Source organism: Oryctolagus cuniculus, chromosome 3, assembly GCF_964237555.1.
Source record: "Oryctolagus cuniculus chromosome 3, mOryCun1.1, whole genome shotgun sequence".
Classification (NCBI taxonomy): domain Eukaryota; kingdom Metazoa; phylum Chordata; class Mammalia; order Lagomorpha; family Leporidae; genus Oryctolagus; species Oryctolagus cuniculus.
In genome coordinates, this window is record NC_091434.1 from 49143224 (window position 1) to 49166621 (window position 23398).

The window sequence follows — 23398 nt, forward strand, 5'->3', positions numbered from 1 at the left end:
TGGAGGATTAGCCAAGTGAGCCGCAGTGCTGGCCCCCTGAACTTATTTTTAAATACCGCTTTCCATGAACTTTCTGACGTCCTGTCATCCGTCCAGGAACAAGGTGGGCCCTTCAAGGGCTAACAGGTAAGAAATGAAGTGTCTTCAGCTGTGTTAGTAAACAAATGCAGCCGGGTGAGTAAATCACCCTGAAACAGCAGCCCTTTCTGAGCTAGAGCTTACACAATACAGTTCACAGCAAAGGGGAGACTCTCCAGACAGGAGACTCTAAGACTTTGTCTCTGGGTCAGCCTTGTCTCACAAAGGTGTTCCAGGGGGGAACCTGACCTTGAGTTTTGTGCGGGGGCGTCATTTACAATAGGTAATTGTCCTCTAGCAGATAGTATCTACTCCATTGGTTATCTCCAAAGAGAAGAGCAGCACTGTGTTGGAAGCTCCAATTTAAGGCATTGAGTGGGGCAAGTGTACGGCCAACTCAAACAGAGCTGGTGCTCCGTCAGTATTTCTAGAGAAGACAATGGCGTCAGTCTTACTCCTTGGCCCTTTGCCCTCACTGAAGTGTGAGATTCCCTACGTGGAGATCCTGCGCTTTGCTGGGAAGGTGGTTGGACTGGATGATCTAATCGTTGTTCCCCCTTTGCCAACCTCTGTGTGCAATCCATTGTTAGAATTGTTAAGCAACATCCAGTGGAATTCTCTGGGAATGACATAGAACGTCAGAAATACAAACAGAAGGAAGACAGCCTTTCCCTATGATGTCAGCCTCTGCTTTAGTTTAAATATTTTTAGAGTATATCCCAGTTAAGCCAGCTATCTTGTTCACAATGGGGCAGTACTGCAGTGTGGGCAAGAAGACAATGCACTTATAGTAGAAGTTCCCACTGTGCAGTCAGTTCTGTTAAAGTTTCGTGTTACAGCTGATTAGCTGGCTGCTTCTGACAGGGCCAGACATGACGAGCTGCTCCACCCCCAGAGAATCTGCAGCCCAAGCACCACCAAAAAGGGAGCCTGGGTATACAGCTCTTCGGCACATTACCACGGATCTTAGTATCTTGGGGGTTATACATTGACCTCTTAAATACATAGCCGTGCTTGATTAAGATAACTGCTGCCCTTGTGATATCCTTGTCGGTTTTTCTGTTCCTTGGAGTAATGAGGAAGTGAATGCAGAGACCAAGTCTTTATATTAGAAGTGAAGCACATTATTGGAGAAAGTTTTCTGAAAAAACCAAGCAGCCAACAAACAAGCAGTGGTAGCTACAGAATTTCCATACAGAAAGCACTTAAGGTGGTGACTTCTTTAGATTTGTTACGAAGCTGACTTTGCTATGCAAATGTGTACCATCTTCACTTTGACGATGTGTGGGATTTTGAGGGGGGAAAAGGGAAAATGCGGAGTGGTATGGGAGGTATTATGGAGAGTGAGGAGACCCCTGAGACTTTTCTTAGCATCACCACCCAGTGTAACCTTGACACAGCTACCTAAGGCACAAAGATGTTATCTAAACTGGCTAAATACCTAGCTCAGGTGTGAATCAGACCAATGTCACCCTTCTGGTATTTAGCTAAACAAAACCAAGAATAAATCTTCACAATCCTTTGACAGCAGTGCCAATGGTTCACGCCCCACCCTTACCCCCCACATCTGTTCTGGTCTAAAGTGTGACTAATTTACATAGTTGTGATAGCCATAGAGTAAGTTGTTAGGGTGTAGTTTTTTTTTTTTTTTTTTTTTTTAAATTCTGTACACCCTGTCAGGTCTCAGGGACAAGTCATTACACAATCACAGATGACAAACGGCTGGAGAACAATGCTGGTGTTGTTTAACTGTGAAAGAAACTCAGAAATCAACTCCACGGGCGCTTCCGTCTTCAGTGGCTCAGCCAGTTGGTTTTCATGTGAGAACAGTGCCCTCTGGTGCTTATTTACTATTTTGGCCTTCAGAACTGGCTAAGGAAAAAAACTTTTTTTTTTTTTAAGATTTATTTTATTTATTTGAAAGACAGAGTTATAGAGAGAGGTAGAGACAGAGAGAGGTCTTCCATCTGCTGGTTTACTCCCCAGATGGCTGCAACTGCTGGAGCTGCACCGATCAGAAGCCAGGAGCCAGGAGCTTCTTCCAGGTCTCCCATATGGGGGCAGGGGCCCAAGCACTTGGGCCATTTTCTACGCTTTCGCAGGCCATAGCAGAGAGCTGGATTGGAAGAGGGGTAGCCGGTGCTAGAACTGACATTTGCTGGTGCTTCAGGCCAGGGCTTTAACCCGCTGCACCACAGCACCGGCCCAAGAAAAAACCTTTATAACTTGAGCAACATTGATGATAGATGTGATAGAACTGGCTATGCTGAAAATAATACTTCCCCATTTAAAACTGTATTCATTAAGGGTGTATACCACTAATCCTCATTACTCTCAAGTAGCATAAAACTAAAAATCTGGTAGTCCAAGAAACATCAATGGGAGCTGCAGCTGGACAGAAAAGACATCTGTCTATTCCAGCTCATCAGGAAAAATGGCTTTGTGATGGCAAACAATTTTCAGGAGGAAGAAGATATCAACCTATCCTTTCTTGCAGTGACTTCATCATTTTTGCACCACACGGAGCCACAGATGCGGATCCAGCTTCTGTTGGGTTAGTTTGATTTCGTTTGTTTTCGGCATCCACAGTCATTAGTTATTTCCACATAGGAAAGAATGCATGCTGTACTCTTCTGATGATGAATTTTCCACAGTTTGGATATTAATTCCAGGTAGCTGTTTCCAAGCTGATAATGATCAGATACAGATTTTTTCCTAAAGGTTTGTTAGCCTTCACTGTCTTCAGAAAAAGATCCTGGGGGCCGGCGCAGTGGCACAGTGGGTTAACACCCTGGCCTGAAGCACTGGCATCCCATATGGACACTGGTTCAAGACTTGGCTGCTCCATTTCCTGTCCAGCTCTCTGCTATGGCCCTGGAAAGCAGTGGAAGATGGCCCAAGTCCTTGGGCCCCTGCACCCACATGGGAGACCTGGAGGAAGCTCCTGGCTCCTGGCTTCAGATCAGCACACCTCAGGCCATTGCAGCCAATTGGAGAGTGAACCATCGGATGGAAGACCTCTCTCTCTCTCTCTCTCTCTCTCTCTCTCTCTCTCTTTCTGCCTCTCTTCTCACTCTGTAACTCTGACTTTCAAATAAATAAATAAAAAAAGAAAAAGATCTTGGTTACCAAACTAAACATGAGACCACTGCTCCAACAAGTTAGGTCTGTGTGCAGTTACCTCAATCTTTTTAGAAAATGAATGATAAGAAGGGAGAAAAATGATTGTTTCAGCTCATGTCCTCCAAGAAGCTCATGCTCAGCCATCTTGTATAAAGGCCAATGGTGTATTTGGCTTGGTTCTCCTCTTCCTCTTCCCTTTCTCTCCTTTGGAGGATCCCCAGTACCTAATCAGTGTGAAGAATGATTAGGGCAAGGAATTATTTCTTTAGAACAGAGAAAGAAAATTGGCAGCATCCACATCTATAGATGTATATTAGAACAGTGTTAGAACAGTGTGGGTCTTTGCTAGATTTGTGTCTGTGTATGTGTCTGTGTGTGTGTGTGGTTATACTTTTTGATTATGTCAACAATCAAAATGCAAGTGGTTCTTCTTAAAAATCCATGTTAGGATGGCCCCATCATCATCTACTCCATGAGGCCTTCGAGTTCACGGCATTGGATTTAGGAGTCCCCCTTCATGGGGTGCCTGTTAATAGACCACTGGGAGTTGCCAGTGCTGAACTGTGGAGAGGTTCTATCAAAAGACTCAAGAAATTCCATCAGCCTTTCAGCTACCTTGCTCTCCCCAAACATAAAACAGACTTCACCCTGTCCCCTCCTGCTCCCTTTTCCACAACAGCCCAGTGCTGAGGTGATGCACTTTCTGGCATCTTCACTCACCTTTTCCAGCGATGGCTCTAGCAATGATGAAGCTGGGTCAGAGAGAGGTCATTATTCTGCAACCACTCAGGGAGACATCCAAGGTCCCATCTAGGGCCTCACATTCCCACCCAGGCACCTCACGTTAGGAAAACCATTCCTTCCCTCATTTGCACACAGCCCTGCACCAGGACTCCTCTCTCAGGAACTGGAGCACGGTTTAGATTTCAGTCCTCACCCTCCAACAGGCACCTTTGTGCAGTGAACAAACTGAACAACTGTTCTCTGAGATCCTGGTCCCCCCTCGCCTTGTTTGTAAGAAAGCTCCCACAGCGCCTTTTGCCCCGGCTTTGTCTCTCACTGCCCAGAAGGATGCGAATCCTAGTGCTGCAGCAGTGCCTTCCCTTCTTCGGGCAGGTTCAGCATCCTCGTTCTCCCCCATCTGAATACAGTTCTTTCCTTCTTCACTTGTTTGGTTGTTACCCTCGTCTGTTAGCTTTTTCTGACAACTTCAGCTCACTTTGGTCATTATTCTGCATTCGTGGGACATTTGTGCTTAGCACTGTCATTCAACTAAGCACTTGTGAGTTTCATATGCTTATTTTGTCTCCTCTGCCAACCCAAGCCTAAATCATTCTCATTGGGAAGGGCATAAGGCAGGAGCCCAGTAAATCTTTCACATGGAACTGAATGGATTTCCAAACAGTGTACAGCTCCAGCACACAGAGGAGTCAGTGGGGACTTCTGCTTTGGGCTGAAGGATTAACAAGGGTTAGGGTCGCTCGATAAAATCCACTTAAATTAGAATCTTACACATATACACACTATAAATATGGCTCATGTATATGCCAAAAAATTACCTTTTGTTGGACTAACTTTCACATTTAACTGGAAGTCTTGTTTTGCAAAATTTGAAAATGTTTCTATGAGTAGATTTACCCACCCAGAGCGAAAAAATGCTCAGTGTTTGTTTTGTTGTTGTTGTTGTTATGTTGTTTTTTGGAGGAGAGTTTGTTTTTTTTTGTGTGTGTAACTATTGTGAGTGGAATTGCTTTCATGATTTCTTTCTCAAGAGGTTCATTGTTGGTACTTAAAACTGTTACTGATTTTTGTATATGGATTTTGTATCCTGCAACTGTACTGAGTTTATCAGTTACGATGTATTTTGTTGAGGTCTTTAGGTTTATCAATAAATAGAATCATATTATCTACAAACAGGGATAACTTTACTTCCTCCTTTCCTATTTATAAACCTTTTATTTCTTTCTCTTCCCTACTTGCTCTGGCTAAGACCTCCAATATTATATTGAATAAGAGTGGTGAGAGAGGACATCCTTGCTTTGTTCCAGATCTAGGGGAATCCTTTCAGCTTTTCCACATTTAGTATAATGGTAGTTGTGAGGTTGTTTTATACATCCTTTATTATGCTGAACTATAGTCCTTCTATGCAAAATTTATTGAGACTTTTTATCATGAGGAGATGTTAAATATTACATAATACTTTTTCTGCATCTATTGAGATATCACATGATTTTTGTCCTTTATTCTGTTGATGTGATGTTTTACATGAACTGATTTTCATATATTCAACAATTCCTGCATCCCATTATTTCTTTGAACATAGTGAATGATCATTTGATGTGCTGTGGGATCAGAGTTGGTGGTATTTTATTAGGAATTTGAGCATATATGTTCATCAGGGAGATTAGTCCATAATTTCTTTGCTGTTGTGTCCTTGTCTGGTTTTGTTAGCACGATAATGCTGGCCTCATAGATGAATTTGAAAGAATTCTCTCCTTTTCAATTTCTTGGACTAGTTTGAGAAAAATTGGTGGTAGTTCTTTCTTTAAAGTTTGGTAGAATTCATCAGTGAGTCCATCTGGTCCTGGGCTTTTCTTTGTTGGGAGATTTTTAATTATTGATTCAGTCTCCTTAAAAGTTTGGTAGAATTCAGCAGTGAAGCCATCTGACCCTGGGCCTTTCTTTTTGGGGAGATTTTTTAATAATTATTACTGATTCAATCTCACTACTTTTATTGGCCTGTTCAGGTATTCATTGTCTTCATGGTTCAATTTTGGTCAATTATATGTGTCCAGAAATTTTTCCTTTTCTTCTAGGTTTTCCAATTTGTTAGTATACGGTTGCTCATAACAGTTCCTAACCATTCCTTCTATTTCTGTGATATCAGTTGTAGATATCACATCTCTGATTTTATTTGTTTGGACTTTTTTTCTTAATCTAGATAAAGATTCATTGATTTATTATTTTTTTTTTATTTTATTTTTTTGACAGGCAGAGTGGACAGTGAGAGAGAGAGACAGAGAGAAAGGTCTTCCTTTGCCGTTGGTTCACCCCCCAATGGCCGCCATGGCCTGTGCGCTGCGGCCGGTGCACTGCGCTGATCCAAAGGCAGGAGCCAGGTGCTTCTCCTGGTCTCCCATGGGGTGCAGGGCCCAAGCACTTGGGCCATCCTCCACTGCACTCCCTGGCCACAGCAGAGAGCTGGCCTGGAAGAGGGGCAACCGGGACAGAATCCGGCGCCCCGACCGGGACTAAACCCGGTGTGCCGGCGCCACAAGGCAGAGGATTAACCTATTGAGCCACGGCGCCAGCTAGATTCATTGATTTTCAAAGTTTTTATTTATTTGAAATACAGAAGCAAACAGATATTTTTCATCTGCTGTTTACTCCCGAATGCCCACAACAGCTGGGGCTGAGCCAGGTGGAAGCCAAAAGCCTGGAACCCAATCCAGACCTCCCACATAAGTGGCATATATTCAGTCAACTGGATCATCCCCTGCTGCCTCCTAGGGTGCACATTAGCAGCAAACTGGAATCAGAAGTGGAGCCTGGGGGCCGGTGCCGTGGCGCAGTAGGTTAATCCTCCGCCTGAGGCACCAGCATCCCATATGGGCTCCGGTTCTAGTCCTGGCTGCTCCACTTCCAGTCCAGCTCTCTGCTGTGGCCTGGGAGGGCAGTGGAGGATGGTCCAGGTGCTTGGGCCCCTGCACCTGAATGGAAGACCTGGAAAAACTCCTGGCTCCTTTCTTTGGATCGGCACAGCTCCAGCGGTTGCAGCCATTTGGGTAGTGAACCAACGGAAGGAAGACCTTTCTCTCTGTCTCTCCCTCTCACTGTCTGTAACTCTACCTCTCAATAAATAAATAAATAAAATCTTTAAAAAAAAAAAAAAAGAAGTGGAGCCTGAACACAGATACTCTGATAGAAGACGCAGCATTGCAAGTGGTATCCCAACCGTTGTGCCAAACACCCACCCCTAACTTTGTTTATTTTTCAGGGAATCACATGCTTCTTCCACTGATCTTTTGTGTCTTTTTAGTCTCTAGTCTATTTCAGCTCTGATCTTTGTTATTTCTTTCCTTCTTTTGGAGGTTTGGTTGTTCTCGCTTTCCTAGGTCCTTGGGTTGCATTTTTAGGTCATTTACTTAAAATTTGAGGTTTTTGTTGGTGGCATTTTGGAATGTAGGTGCTTATTCTGCAAAACTTTCATCTTTTAGAACAACTCTTGCTATCTTCCATATGTTTTGGTATTTTATGTATCTGTCTTCATTTGTTCCAAGAAATTTTGAAACTCTTCTTTTGATTTCTTCAATGGCCCATTGTTTATTCAATAGCATGTTGTTTAGTTTCCAGTATTTGTACAATTTCTAAAGTTTCTTTTTTTTATAGTTTTATTCCATTGTAGTCAGAAAAAAAGATATATGGCCTGTGTTCATTTTTTTGGAATTTATTGAGACTTGCTTTGTAGCCTAATACATAGTCTATCCTAGAGAATATTCCATGTGCTACTGAAAAGAATGTACAAGGTACTTCTATTGAATGGAATGATCTATGTGTATCTGTTAGGTACGCTGACTCCATAGTGTAGTGTAGCTCTGATGTTTCTTTGTTGATTTTTTGTCTGGGTGATATGTTCATTGAAAGTGGGGTGATGAAGTCCCTCACTATTATTGTTTCAAAGACTATCTCTTCCTTTAGATGTAATAATGTTTGCTTTGTAAAACTGAGAGCTCTGGTACTAGGTGAATATACATTTAAAATTGTAACTTTTTGTTGAATTGATTCCTTTATCATTATTGACTTTCTTTGCTTTTACAGTTTTTGTCATTTTTTTTTTTTTTGACAGGCAGAGTAGACAGTGAGAGAGAGAGAGACAGAGAGAAAGGTCTTCCTTTTTCCGTTGTTTCACCCCCCAATGGTCGCTGCAGCTGGCGTGCTGTCGCTGGCACACTGCACTGATCCGAAGCCAGGAGCCAGGTGCTTCTCCTGGTCTCCCATGGGGTGCAGGGCCCAAGCACTTGGGCTATCCTCCACTGCACTCCTGGGCCATAGCAGAGAGCTGGCCTGGAAGAGGGGCAACCGGCACAGAATCCGGCGCCCTGACCAGGACTAGAACCCAGTGTGCCAGCGCCGCAGGCGGAGGATTAGCCTATTGACCTGCGGCGCCAGCCAGTTTTTGTCATTTTTTAAAAGATGTATTTATTTATCTGAAAGCAGAGTTACAGAGAGAGAATGAGACAGAGAAAATCTACCGAAATGGCTGTAACGGCTGAGGCTGGGTCAGGCCAAAGCCAGGTCTCCCCCCATGGGTGGCTGGGGCCTAGGGACTTGGGTCATCCTTCACTGCTTTTACAGGTGCATTAGCAGGGAGCTGGGTAGGAAGTAGAGCAGCCAGGGCTTGAACTGGTTCCCATATGGATGCTGGTACTGCAGGCCACAGCTGACCTGCTGTGCCACAGCACAGACCCTATGAATGAATAATTTTTAAAGAAAATGGCAGGGACCAGTGCTGTGGTTCAGTGGTTAAGCCATAGCTTGCAGCACCAGCAACCCATATGGGCGCCAGTTCAGGTCCTGGCTGCTCCACTTCTGATCCAGCTCCCTGCTAATGTTCCTGGGAAAGCAGCAGAGGATGGCCAATGTTCCTGGATCCCTGCCAATCCATTTGGGAGACCCAGAGGAAACTCCTGGCTCCTGGCTCTGGCCTGGCCCAGCCTCAGCCATTGTGGCCATTTGGGGAGTGAGCCAGTGGATGGAAGATCTTTCTCTCTCTCTAACTCTGCCTTTCAAATTAATAAATAAACAATGAAAGTCTTTTAAAAAATAACTGATTTGTTAAATAAGTATTTGAAAGGTCGAGTGACAGAGAAAGGGGAAGAAACAGATCTTTCATCCAGTTTCAACCCCAAAAAACTCAGGCTGGACCAGGCCAAAGCTAGGAGCCAGAAACTCCATCCGGGCCTCCCACATGGTTGTTAGGAACCCAAGTACTCTGGCCATTATCTGCTATTTCCCAGTGCATTAGCAGGAGGCTGGATCAGAATTGGAGATAAACTTGATTCCAGGCATTCCAACGTGCAATGTGGGCATCCCAAGAAGCAGCTTGATCTGCTGCACACAATGCCTACTCCACAGGCTTTGTCTTCAGGTCTCTTTTGTCTGATAAAAGTCTAACTAATCCTTCATGCTTTTTGGTTTCTGTTTGTGTGGAACATCTTTCTTCATCCCTTCACTTTTCAGTCAGTGTGTCTTTACCAGTGAAGGAAGTTTCTTGGAGGCGACGTGTTATAGGGTCATTTTTTTTAATCCATTGAGCCAATCTTGATATGTAGAAACGTACTTCCCTCATTTCAAGCATTTTCTTCCAGTTGATTTTGAATCTCTCCCATTCTTCCTTTCTTCTGTGTCTTAGGCATTTGCTAATTTTCTGTGATGATAAGGTTTGATTATCTCCTCTTTCTTTTATGTGTCTGCTGATAGGTTTTATACTTACATGTGTTTTCATAAGGGTAGTTATCTTTCTTTTACTTCTATATGTAGGACTCATTTAAGCATTTTTGTAAGACTGGTCTGGTAGTAGTAAGTTCCTCAGTTTTTGTTTATTTTAGAAAGTTATTATTTTGACAGTTTCTGAAGGTTAGCTTTGCTGGATATCATCTTGTTTGGCAGGTTTTTTCTTTTTTTCTGTAATTGTTTTTAGAATTCTCTCTTTGATGGGCCATCAAAGAAGGAGGTACCTTTCTCTGAAGGGAGGAGAGAACTTCCACTTTGACTATGGCCTTGTCTAAATAAGGTCGGAGTTTGTGAACTCAAGAGGCTTCCATAGCCTTGGCAGCTCATGACAAGAGCTTCGGGTGATTACTGACTCATAAATAAGAGTGCCCATTGTTAAATCAACAATGGGAGTCACTGTGCACTTACTCCCCATGTAGGACCTCTGTCCTTAATGTGTTGTACTATGCGAATTAACGGTAAAACTAGTACTCAAACAGTACTTTATATTTTGTGTGTCTGTGTGGATGCAAACTGTTGAAATCTTTATTTCCTATATACCAAGTTGATCTTCTGTATATAAAGATAATTGAAAATGAATCGATGAAGAATGGGATGGGAGAGGGAGTGGGAGATGGGATGGTTGTGGGTGGGAGGGAGGTTATGGGGGGGAAAGCCGCTATAATCCAAAAGTTGTACATTTGGAATTTATATTTATTAAACAAAAGTTTTAAAAATTAAAAATTTTTAAAAATTAAAAAAAATTCTTTCTTTGGCTTGTACTTTTAACCATTAATTTTTCCATTATAATATTCTACACTGAGGACCTTTCTCTGGTCAGACTTATTTGGGGCCCTTTGGGCCTCCTACTTGGATGTTATATATTTACCAAGATCAGGGAATTTTTCAACTCTTATATCATGGAATACAATTTTTATAACTTTTTACTTCTCTTCTTCTGGGACCCTCAAAGTTGGAATATTTGTTCTCTTATTGGTATCCCACAAGTTTTAGAAGCTGTCTTCATTTTTTTTTTTTTTCCTGACTGGGATATTTCAAAGCAATCAAGTTCCTAAATTCTTTCTTCTGCTTGAACTAGTCTGTTGTTCAGACTCTCAACTATATTTTTATCTAATTTTTTGAGTTGTTAATTTGCAAGATTTCAGCTTGGTTCTTTTTCACGATCACTATCTTTTTGCTGGATTTTTCATTAATATCATGAGTGGTTTTTTTTTTTTTTTTTTTTTTTGACAGGCAGAGTGGACAGTGAGAGAGAGAGACAGAGAGAGAAAGGTCTTCCTTTTGCCGCTGGTTCACCCTCCAATGGCCGCCGCTGCAGCCGGCGCACCGCGCTGATCCTGGCAGGAGCCAGGAGCCAGGTGCTTTTCCTGGTCTCCCATGGGGTGCAGGGCCCAAGCACCTGGGCCATCCTCCACTGCACTCCCTGGCCATAGCAGAGAGCTGGCCTGGAAGAGGGGCAACCGGGACAGAATCCGGCGCCCCAACCGGGACTAGAACCCGGTGTGCCGGCGCCGCAAGGTGGAGGATTAGCCTATTGAGCCACGGCGCCGGCTCATGAGTGGTTTTTTACATTTCTCTTGTATCTTATTGAGCTCCCTTACAATCATTCTTTTGAATTCTTTATCAGATATTCCATCCATATTTTTTAATTTGAGGTCTGTTTCTAGAGAGCTATTGTTTTTTTTTTATAAGCATCACGTTATCTTGCTTCTTCATACTTCTTGTCCCTATGTTGATATTGACACAACTGGTAAACCTGTTGTCTCTACCAACTCTATAAGGTGGTTTTCTGTAGTGGAAGACTTTCTCCTGAAGATATGTCTTAGAATGTTGTTTTGGTTGGCTGCATTGCCTTTGGTTCCATCTGGGCAGTATAGTACAGCATTCCTATACCTCCTTCTGAAATGATGTCTTGGGGTAAGGTGCATGGAGCAGACTTTGGAATCCTGTCCATCCTGGAGAGCTGTGTGGGTGTGGGCAGTCTAGCAGTCCAGCCCGGTGAGGTGCATACAACAGCGGGGTGAGACTCGCATTGTGTGGCCACTTCAGCCATGGGAGAGATGATGCTGGAGTCGTGGAGTGTCATAGATGTTTTCTCAAGCACTACTGGGACAGCCCGACTGTCAGAAGGGACTTCTGCACTGACTGCCAAGAGCATGAAGCATGAGGGAAGTATTCCCAGGACCTGCAAGGACAAGCATTAATGGCACCAGAGACCTCTGGCGGCTGTAAGGGGGACATCAGGGTGGGACATCAGGACAGTGGGACTGGTAGAAGACTGGTCCCCAGGCTCCTCCATGGTACGTGCTGGTGGCAGGTAGCCAATTGGGCAGTGGTGGCTAGTGGGGTTGTGTAGCCCAAGAGGCTCATCCCCAGCCTAGCTCAGCCTACAATAGAATTAAATTAAAAATAGATACAAGAAAAATATCTGGGTAATCTCCAAAGATTTGGAAAATGATACAATCAGCATCCAATCTTGTTAGTCAAAGAAAAAGAAAATCACAAAGGAAATTAGAAAGCATTTTAAACAGAATGAATGAAAATTAAAATACAATATATCCCAAATTGTGGAGTACAGCTTAAATAGTAGAAAGGGGGAAATAGGCATATGATTTTATTAGGAAAGAAGAAAGTTTCAATCAATGACTACAGCTTTCTCTGGACACATGAGAAAGAAATGCAAACTGAAATGAAGGGAAACAAAGAGAAGAGCAAAAATCAGTAAAATAGAAGGCAAAAAATCAGTGAAACCAAAAGATTGTGCTTTGAGAAGATCAATAAAATTGATAAACTTCTAGTCACACTCTCCCTTAAAAAAAGGGGGGGGGAGATAGAAATTACCAATATTAGGTTATTATGGATTTTACAGATATCAAATGAATAAAAATATTATGTACAACTTTATGCCTATAGTAGTTTGGACAAAATAGATTTCTTGGAAAGGCATAAACTATCAAAGCTCACTCAAAAATAAGTAGATGGGGCTGGTGCTGTGGTGTAGGTGGTAAAGCTGCCACCTGCAGTACCAGCATCCCATATAGGTTCCAGTTTGGGTCCCAGCTGCTCCACTTCCGATCCAGGGCTCTGTTGTGGCCTGGGAAAGCAGTTAGAAGATAACCCAAGTCCTTGGGCCCCTGCACCCATGTGGGAGACCTGGAAGAATCTCCTGGCTCCTGGCTTCTGATCAGCGGAGCTCCAGCCAATTGAGGCCATCTGGGGAGTGAAACAGTGGGTGAAAGACCTCTTCCTTTCTCTGTCTCCTCTCTCTGTGTAACTCTCTGCCTCTCTGTAACTTTTATCTTTCAAATAAATAAATAAATCTTTGAAAAAAGAAAAGGTAATCTAAATAGTCTGATACCTAATAAAGAAATGGAGTGTATAGTTTAAAAAATTTCCCACTAAGATGGGATTGGCATTTGTGCAGTGGCTAAGATGGCATTTGGGGGCCTGCATTCCATATCAGAGTTCATAGGTTTGAGTTCCAGCTCCACATTTGATTCCAGTTTTCTGCTAATACAAACACTGGGAGGCAGCAGATGATGGTTCATTGGTTCCAGGGCCAGGGTTGTGGCACAGCAGGCTAAGCCTCTGCCTGTGGTGCTGGCATCCATATGGACACTGGTTAGAGTCCCGTCTGCTCCTCTCCCAATCCAGTTCTCTCCTTATGGCCTGGGAAAGCAGTAGAAGATGGCACAAGTGCTTGGGCCCTTGCACCTGTGTGGGAGACACAGAGGAAGCTCCTGGCTCCTGACTTTCTCTTGGTCCAGCTCCGGCCATTGTGGCCATTTGGGGAGTGAACCAGCAGATGGAAGACCTCTCTCTCTGTCTCTCCCTCTCTCTGTCTGTAACTCTACCTCTCAAGTAAATAAATAAAATCTTAAAAAAAGAGAAAAGCTTGGTTCCTGTCACCCATGTGGGAGACTTGGATAGAATTTTAGAACCAGTAGATGCAAGATTTTTCTTTCTCTCTCTCTTATTTTCCCACTCTTTCTCTCACTCCCTCTGTCTGTTCTTCAAATAAATATTTTTTTTAAATGCCCACTAAGAAACTCTGTGCAGAGATGGCTTCATTGGTGAATTCTTCCCAACATTTAAGGAAGAAATAATATCAGTTCCACACAATTTCTTACAGGAAATTGAAGCAGACAGAGGAAAGTCTTTACAACTCATTCCAAGACCAGCATTACCCTAACAATAAAATCAATCACAGACATTACAAAAACAGAAAACTACACATCAATATATCTCTTGAGACTAGACACCAAAATCTCTTCTAAATAATAGCAATTTAAATCTGTCAATACATCACAACTAGCTGGTGTTGCGTCCAGGAGTCCAAGTCTAGTTAACATTTGAAAGCCATGCAATTCATCACATTAACAGACTAAATAAGAAAAACCATATGACCATGTCAACATGGTCAAAAATGCAAAAGACATGTTTGACAGAATTCAACATTTATTCATAATGTTAAAACTGTGGGAAAAATAAAGAAGTGAACTTTCTTAACCTATGAAGGCTATATATAAAGCTTATAAATCACATTGTACTTACTTCACTGTGAAAGATTGAATGTCTTCCTCAGTAGACCAGGAACAAAGCAAGGTTATCATCTTTCATCACCCCTATTCAACATTGCACAAGACGTCCTGGCTATTGTAATTAGCAGCTAGAACTTAAATTTTAATAAAAATGCCATTTACAATCACACAAGTAATTTGGCACAAAGCCCACAAAGTAAGTATAGGATTTGTATGCAAAACCCTGATGAAAGAAATTGATGACCTAAATAAATGAAAAAGCTATGCTCCATTTCTTTTGAATGTTCATTCCTTTCATTTCCTTCAATACTACCGAAACAAAATAGTAGTAGTCACTCAAGAAGCCCAAGGAAATGGAGGAGGTATGCAGTGGAGACAAAGGTAACTTGGTGTGGATCACTAGACACGGTCATCACACCTCAACACTAGGCGTTTTTCACTATTTCTTTGTAAGTTTTGTGTCACATTTTCCCCCTCTTTCAACGTCTCCCTCTCTTCAACTCCTTTTGTGTTTTCCTCTTTCCCTTTCTTTCTCTTGATCTTCCTGTTTGCTCTACTCCTTAAATTTCTATTTACATCTTTCCTCTTTCTCCTATCACCCCAAGTGGCTTAACCCATGTCTCTGATTGACCTCACCAAACCTCTGTTTCCTGAACCATCAATTGGAGAAAAAAACGATACCTTGGGCCAGCGCTGTGGTCTAGAGGGTTAAGCCTCTGCCTGCAGTGCCTGCATCCCACATGGGCGCTGATTTGAGACCCTGTTGCTCCACTTCTGAGCCAGCTCCCTGATAAGGGCTTGGGAAAAGCAGCAGATGATGGCCCTAAGTACTTTGGCCCCTGAACCCACGTGGGAGACCTGGAGGAAGCTCCTGGCTCCTGGCTTTGGCCTGGCCCAATTCCGGCCATTGTAGCCAATTAGGGGAGTGAACCAGCAGATGGAAGATCTCTCTCTCTTTTCTCTCTCCTTCTTTCTCTGTATCTCTGCCTTTTCAATAAATAAATATTTTTTTTAAAAAATGAGTGTTGTGAGGATTAGGTAAAACAATACATGTGAAGTTATCAGTACCATGTTTGGTAGAAAGTTGGAACTGAATAGGGCTATAATTATTTTTAAGTACATTATGATTTGTAAGTTGCAAGGCTTCTGAGGTGGCAGTAGAGGGAGCACAGTCATTGGGAAGTTGACTCTAGAGAACAGGAAGGATATTAAATTCTTTGTACAAGACTTTATGCCTGATCTGATGGTGCTTGAGCAACCTGCAAGAGGGTCTAGGAAGACCCACGCCAGCCTGTCTTGTCCCCATAATCCTTACTGGAGCACTCGTGCGGTACTAGCCGATGCTACCTTGAATTTTTCAATGTATCTTTCTGTATATACATGTTCTGTCTGCCCAGCATCCAACCCCAGCTCACCCCAGTTTCCTCAAGACATGCAAGAGAGGAAGCTAAGATGGGAGAAGAATGGCGCCCCACCTTACCGATGGAAACCAACAAATGTTTCCATTCTTTGTACAAGGATTGGAAGAAGGTGGAGCTGGCTGGATTCTCTCACAGTGGGTAGAATGATACCCACCTTTCTTCTTCTGTGTGCCTCTAACACAAGCAGCTCTACTTGTCAGAGTGGAGAAAAAACACAACAGAAAAACTGACTTTGAATCCACTCCACCTTTTTTATAGTGTGAACCTGGCCACCTCACCTGACCTCTCTGAGTGGGGGGTTAACCTAGTGATGGCTAATGCTCCTCGCAACTTAACGGTTACTGTTACTAACAGCAATGACTGATTGGGCATCTTCCCTTTTCTCCTTTCTTCTATTAGATGTTTTACTTCTCCCAGAAATTTCATGTACAATATAATATCCTCACTTTTTAAAAGATTTATTTATTTGAAAGGTGGAGTCTCAGAGACAGAAGACACACACACACACACACACAAACAGAGGGAAAGGGAGAGGGAGAGGGAGAGGGAGAGGGAGAGGGAGAGAGAGAAAGCTTCCATCTGCTGGTTAACTCCCTAAATGGCTGCAATGGCCAGGACAGAGCTAGAAGGAAGTCAGTAGCCAGGAGCTTCATCTGGGTCTCCCATGTGGGTGCAGGGGCCCAAATACTTCTGCTGCTTTCCTGGGTATATTAGCAGGGAACTGGATCAGAAATAGAGCAGCTGGGATATACACTGTTGCCTATATGGGATGCCAATGTCACAGGCAGTGGCCTAACCAGTTATGCCACAATGACAGCCTCAATATACTCATTTTTACAGACAAGGCATTTGGGGCCCGGAGGGGCTAGGTGACTTTTCCAACTTTGTACCACTAGAAGTTGCCACTCCAGAACTAGAATCTACTTTTCTGAAAGTCTGTAAGTGGAGACTTCTCTTTTAGGATGAGGCAACAAAACAGTAGATGTAGGGCTTCTTTTTTTGCATCAAAATGAACCTATCTTTTAATATCATTTTCCATGAACTTTTTGAAGTATCCTGTATCTCATTAAAACTTTTTTGTATTTGTGATATGCTGAAATGTTATTTCTGTATATGTTAGGCAACTGACAGTATTAAAGTTAATTTTACTTTTTTCCTCTTTTACTATCACTATTAGACAATTTAAAATTAGCTATATGCCTTATGTTTTATTTCCATTGGGCAGTGCTAGTGTGGACAGGAAGTGTAACAAGAATTCAGAACAGGGAAAGTTGCTATGGGTTCTGGTCTTACAGTAACTTCTCCATGGAGAAGGATGAGATTTCCATAAGTGAACAATTTAGGGGAAGAATTTCCAGTACTAAAATGTTAATGTTCATTTAGGCAGCAGAAGAGACTTGTATGAATAGACTCTTGCAGGGAACAAAATCTCCTGGAAACGTTGGGCCAAAGGGTCCAGAACTTGGAGAACCAAAATTGGGACTTTTTCTTACAGTGACCATTTCCCCAGGGGAAAGCCAGACTCTTTCCAGTAGCTTACAGAATCGCCTGAGTCAGGGACTTTGTACATGCAGAAGCTCCTGGAAACCGCAGCGAGGCCACACAAGCCAGGACCAGTAAATTTAGAGGGATATAGAAAACGAGACTCTGGGATTGACCGAGTTATTGGGGAAGGGTACATTTCAGCGCATGAAAATCATGTCACCTGGGGAGGACAAGAATCCAAGAGGGGTCCCTGTGTGGCTGGCTGGGGCGGTGGGAAGTAGGCCTTTTACCCGGGCATATGGCTCTAGGCCTGCGTGATCAGGTTGGGTCACAACTTCCACCTTGCTTTTCATCTGCCTTCCTTTATTTTTGTCTTTATTTTACAGGACCTTGGTCGCACTTTGACTAGGTAACAAGGAGTTAGTTACCAGCTCCAAGGAAATGAACTAACAGCATGGATATGGAAAAGCCAACGTGGTGGCTTAACTCCTTGTCACTGAGTCACCTCCCTGCCATGCCGAGGCATTGAGAACCAGGCGGGAGCAAGGCTCCTTCCAGCTCTGCAGTTCTAGAACAGGCCTATGTCACAAAGGCGGGAGGGGGAGGGACACACCAAAGCCACCATAGCTACCAGGTGCTGGGCCAGTAGGGGTAGGCACTGGCGGCCTACACAAAGGTGGCCCCAGCCTCCGGTGAGCGGTGAGCGGTGAGCGAGCCCCAAGCAGCGAGCAGTGAGCGGATCCTGCTGGCGTGCACAGCACAGGGAGGTCTGTGAGTCTGGGGTTTGGCCCCGGCTGTCCACTCTTTGACCTCAAGGGCGGGCTCACCGGGGTGAGTGGGTCTGATGCTGAGTTTACCACGGGTAAAGAAGCTGGCAGGCGATTCGCAACCTCTGGGGGAATCATTGGCGATAACGAAGAGAGTGTCACAAGCCTTCCTCTTCTTCCGGCCCCGCTGGGGCCACCCGCGGTTGAGACGTGGCTGGAGGGAAGAGGGCGCCCTCCGGGGGTGGGTGGGCTTCAGCCTGACCTTCTCCTTCACCTTCTCCACCCCCCAACCCCAAGATATCTAGAATAGAGAGTGGGTGGGAACCTACCCAAGTAAAGTCCCAGGGACTCAAACCCTGACGCACAGGAAAGCCTCAAGTGGGAGGAGAAATGCAAATGTCCCGCTGACGACGCTGTCAGCGGCTGTTTGCCGGGGAACGTGAGGGGGCGACTCTGGCTGTGGCCGGGAGCGCGGCCCGGGAGCGGGGACGAGGCAGCGCCGTGTAAGTAGGGCAGCCCGCGCCGTGGTGTGGCCTCTCCCGACTGGGATACGCGTCTGCCTGCGCGCCGGGCGCTGCGCGCCGACGGCTTTGCTTTCCCCGGGCGCTTTGGCCGTGGCTTCTCTCGAATCTGTCTGAGGAGGGGTCGTTGTGAAGAGAAGGGTCCCACGCTGAGGTTCACGGGCGCGGCCCTGAGGGCGGGGAACCTGGGCGCGGCTGTGGGTCGGGGGCGGCTGTGGCGGAGGCGTGTCCCCACTCAGGGCCCACACGGAGCTCTGTCCTGGCTCGGTGGGCCACTGAATGCCCGCAGGACAGCCAGTGAGTGCGCCCCGGGCAGGCGGTCTCGGGCAGGTGGGAGCCCCTGCAAGCCATGGCTCACAGAGCCCAGGGCGCCGCTCGCTGCCGGGGTCTCACGCTGTGGGGACTGGAGCATCAGCCCTTAGAGCGGGAAAGCGAGGACACTCACTGCCGGGTGTCTAAAGGCACGTCTAGTGGATGAAACGGGCAAGCATGTCCTAGCGCCAGGCGGGGGCACCGTGAAAAGTTCATGGACAACGGAATGAAAATGCTGCTTTCGGTGCCAAAAAGGGTTGAATCCGTGTATACGAGAGATCCTCAGAGTTCGTGGAAAATCTACAGATTTCGAAAATTTTTTTTGCACCAAAGATAAACATTTACTTTTTTCATGTATATTTTAGCTTTGTATAGATAATAATCTTTCCAACCTCCACTCCCCCTTTTTCCAGCCCTGAGATTAGCTCTTTGGAAGGAAAGCCCCTGTTTTAGGACTGAACTACCTTTAATAGAAGAATTTCTTAGAAAAAAAATGTATTTTTATCTGTATCATGGGAAGGCTTTTACAATAGTAGTAATTAAAAATCGTAATGCTGTTTTTAGCTGGTGTTGTCTGTTGTAGAAAAAATGGATAGAGCTCTGGCAGGACATTGTCGATAGCAGCATGGGAACGAATGTTCCAGTTTGTGTGAAGAGAATCACATCCAGTATCAGGAAGAAACTGGGTTGGCGTCAGGAAACCTAAGGTCCATCACTAAGAGTCATAGCGTCCCAGGCAGGCGTCATTTCCCCGATTTGGTCTTCATGGGTTTTCTTCCTGGAGTAATGCTGACTATCTCTCTGCACTATTCATAGCGGTATCAAGGAGTGCCATTCACTGATGATTTAATGAGCATTTATTAAGCACTTGCAACATAAGTAGAATTGCAATGTGTAAAGGTCTTCAAAAATATAATCTGAAAAGTTGACCTTATTTCTTTTTTCACTAGCTTTCACTTTAAAGACATTGGCAATGATTTTCTTTCTATATGTTTTGGATCATTTACTGGAGCTTGTGGAAATGGTGCTGTATGAAACCTGGAGAATGCATAGATAAAATGTATCACCATGATGTTCTAAAGGCAAAAGCAAACCTTAACATACCTGTGAGATATATGGAAATACCACAGTTGTGATTAATTATGTAAAAGAGATTTTTCCCCTTGACCTAGTATGGCTGAAAAACAATAAAAAATTTGACTTTTTAAAAAATAAAATGCTGCAGTTCCAAGATGTCATATTAACTTTCCTGAAAATAAGAAATAGATCTATTTTTGTCAAAATGACAATTTGTCTCCAGTGTGGTTTCTTCCTCAAGTAACTTGAGGGTTTAACTACTGTCAGATGCACATCAGAGAAAAATTAAAGGTAGACTTTAAAATTTTGCCTAGCCATAGTGCAAAATTTTTTTAGTACAAAATCACAGAAAGACATAAAAGTATTCATTGATTGAGAAATCTCTTGAGCTGAAAGAACTAGAACTCACAAAAATGCATCCATGAAATTCTTCAGGAAGCCAAGATAGAATTTGATCAGAAGTCAGAAACATAAAACTCCTTCTAGAAGCCAGCAACTCTGAAGCTTTTAAAGTCAGTTTCATATAAAAGAAGGTGTTATTGGGTATTCCTCACATAAAAAGCATAAGACCATCTTAGGAGGTATGGCAAATTGACCTTCAAGTTCCTCCACGTGTAGTAGTGCAGAAAGACCAAAGGATAGAGAAGGAGTTTGCTGAGAGTGTAAACCTGTGTAGACAGTTGGAGGTGTGTTGTGGAAGAGGAACACAGTCTTCCTGGAAAAGGTGAAACAGAGATGATATTAGAACAAGGGAGGATGTAGTTTGGGGGCAGAGGAAGAAGGTTATTCTGTCATTAGGGAGACAGAAAAATGGAAAGGAGTTGCTGTATTTGGATTGAAATCACTTTCTCTATCGGTTAGTGTTAGCAGATACTAGACTTGTTTATGTGCTCCCTTTGACTCTTAGTCCTTTCATTATGATCAATTGTGAACTGAAATTGATCACTTGGAATAGTGAGATGGCATTGGCACATGCCACCTTGATGGGATTGAATTGGAATCCCCTGGTATGTTTCCAACTCTACCAATTGGGGCAAGTCAGCCCGAGCATGCCCCAAATTTGGCAGATGTCCTAAATAGCACTCTGGCCTCAGAATCAGCCCTAAAGGCACTCGGATCTGGCTGAAAAGCCCATGAGAGTATTTCAGGCATGGAAAGCCAAGACGCTCTGGCAAAAAGATCTCTGTGAGTGAGATCCCAGTGGAAAGAACAGGTCTTCAAAGAGGGAGGTGCCTTTCTCTGAAGGGAGGAGAGAACCTCCACTTTGACTATGACCGTGTCTAAACAAGATAAGAGTCGGAGAACTCAAGGGGCTTCCATAGCCTTGGAAACTCATGACTGGTGCATAGGGAGATTACTGATGCCATAAACAGGAGTGTCAATTTGTAAAGTCAACAACAGGAGTCACTGTGCACTTACTCCTCATGTAGGATCTCTGTCCTTAATGTGCTGTACACTGAGGCTTAATGCTATAACGAGTACTCAAACAGTATATTTCACTTTGTGTTTCTAGGGGGGTGCAAACGATTCAAATCTTTACTTAATGTACACTAAACTGATCTTCTGTAAAAAAAAAAAAAAAAGAAAAGAAATTATCAATTCCCAACTTGACTCTCACTGGGATTAAACATGACAATAGGTCTGATCTGATTTCATCATCATTTAAAAAAAAATCATCTATTATTTTTCACTTTATGTTTCTGTGTAGGAGCAAACTGTTGAAATCCTTACTTAAGGTATACTAAGCTGATCTTCTGTATATTAAGACAATCGAAAATGAATCTTGATGTGAATGGAAGGGGAGAGGGAGTGGGAAAGGGGAGGGTTGTGGGTGGGAGGGACGGTATGGGGGGGGAAGCCATTGTAACCCATGAGTCGTACTTTGGAAATTTATATTCATTAAATAAAAGATAAAAAAAAAAAAAGAAATCACTTTCTCTTTTCTGACTATAGTTGGGTGACTCTAAAACAAGAGAACGCTTTTTTCCCCAGTTAACTAATGGACAGCGTTGTCTGAAATCTAAAGAACACATGTACCACAGCTATCAATCAGCAGTACTTTAAAACTCTTAATGTTTCCCCTTCTTTTACAGCATGTCTCAGTGGAATCAAGTCCAACAGCTAGAAATCAAGTTTTTGGAACAAGTAGATCAATTCTACGATGACAACTTTCCTATGGAAATTCGACATCTGCTGGCCCAGTGGATTGAAAACCAAGACTGGTAGGATCAAACATACTTTCCTAGATGCTGATGTATATAAGTTCTATGCTCTATCTATGTGGATTTATTCTGTGGGCCACCCTGGACTCAGTCAATAAATGCAAAAGAACTGCTTCAAGGTTTGAAAAACCTTCTCAAAGGAGGGGAATGATTGTCCTTTCTGGTTCCATCCATTGTAGATGAAAGTTTAAAGATTTCGGTGCTATGCCTTTTGGTAGGCCAAAGCTCCAGCAATTTTTTAAATATAAAAAAAGAAATGAAACTATTGGTTATATCAATTCTCTATCACACACTCAATGTAAATATTTTTCCTTAGGAACTCCCATCCCATCATTTCCAGGAAACTCTCATTCCCTGTCCCCAAAACCACTTCACACTGCCCCCAACTGTTTACACAACAAACGTCTTCCCTATTCTTTGCTCCCTTCCTGTATACTCTTAGAGTTTTGGGGCAACTTGAAGGCAAATAATAAGCTCAATATTTAGTATGCCTCCTAAGACCCTTTTAAGGCTTTGTGCATGAGGACTACCTCCCCAAAGCTTCTTTTGTCTCAGACTGCCCAATTCAGTTTTCAAAACTCTGCCTACTGTGTACAATTTAAACTTTTTTTTTCCTCCAGTCATCCTTCTTTTAGTGTGGCAAAATATATATAATGTAGAGTCTGCCATTTTTAGGTGTTCCATTCAGTGGCATTAAGTATATCCATACTGTTCAGCAACTATCATCACTATTCATCCACACATTTTCTTCTTCCCAAACTGAATCTCTGTACTCACTAAACAGTAACTCCCAGTTCTTTCCAACTTCAGCTCCTGGCAACTACCATTTTATTTGCTGTCTCTATGAATTTGACTACTCCAGGTACTTTAAAATAAGTGGATTCATACAATATTTGTTCTTTGATGCTGACATTTTACTTGGTATAATGTTTTCAAGGTTCATTCATGTTGTTACATAGATCAGAATTTTCTTCCTTTTTGAAGTTTCCATTGTATGTACAAATAGCCCTTTGATCCAGTCAAATCTGTCATCTGTCAATGTTTCCATTTGGCTATTGCTAATACACTTACTATGAATGTTGGTATGTGAATATCTATCTGTTCAAGTTCCTGATTCCAGTTCTTTTGGTTATATCCAGATGTGAAGTTCCTGGTTCTTATGTTAATTTTTTGATTAATATTTTGAGTAACTGCCATCATATTTTCCACAGTGGCTGCCCCATTTTGCATTCCCACCAGTAAAACACAAGAACTCCAATTTTTCTATATCCTTGCCATGAATTATTTTTTAATAATAGCCATATTAATAAGTGTAAAGCAGTATCTTATTGCAGTTTT

General features: G+C 43.1%; 1 protein-coding gene across 7 annotated transcripts in view; it reads left to right on the top strand.

Moving 5' to 3' along the window:
* The window catches only part of STAT4 (signal transducer and activator of transcription 4), a 151713-nt gene that overhangs the window by 15834 nt on the left and 112481 nt on the right, over nucleotides 1-23398 (top strand). For 4 of the 7 annotated variants that reach the window (XM_051848344.2, XM_051848343.2, XM_008258842.4 and 1 more), the window contains one exon: nucleotides 21932-22060. In XM_051848344.2, the coding sequence (XP_051704304.1) occupies nucleotides 21933-22060 (128 nt within the window). In that variant the 5' untranslated portion in view covers nucleotide 21932. Of the gene's footprint in view, nucleotides 1-17761; nucleotides 17929-17973; nucleotides 17993-18299; nucleotides 18432-21931; nucleotides 22061-23398 lie in introns of those variants that run through there. The other 3 variants (XM_008258843.4, XM_008258848.4, XM_008258847.4) reach the window with 3 other exon arrangements.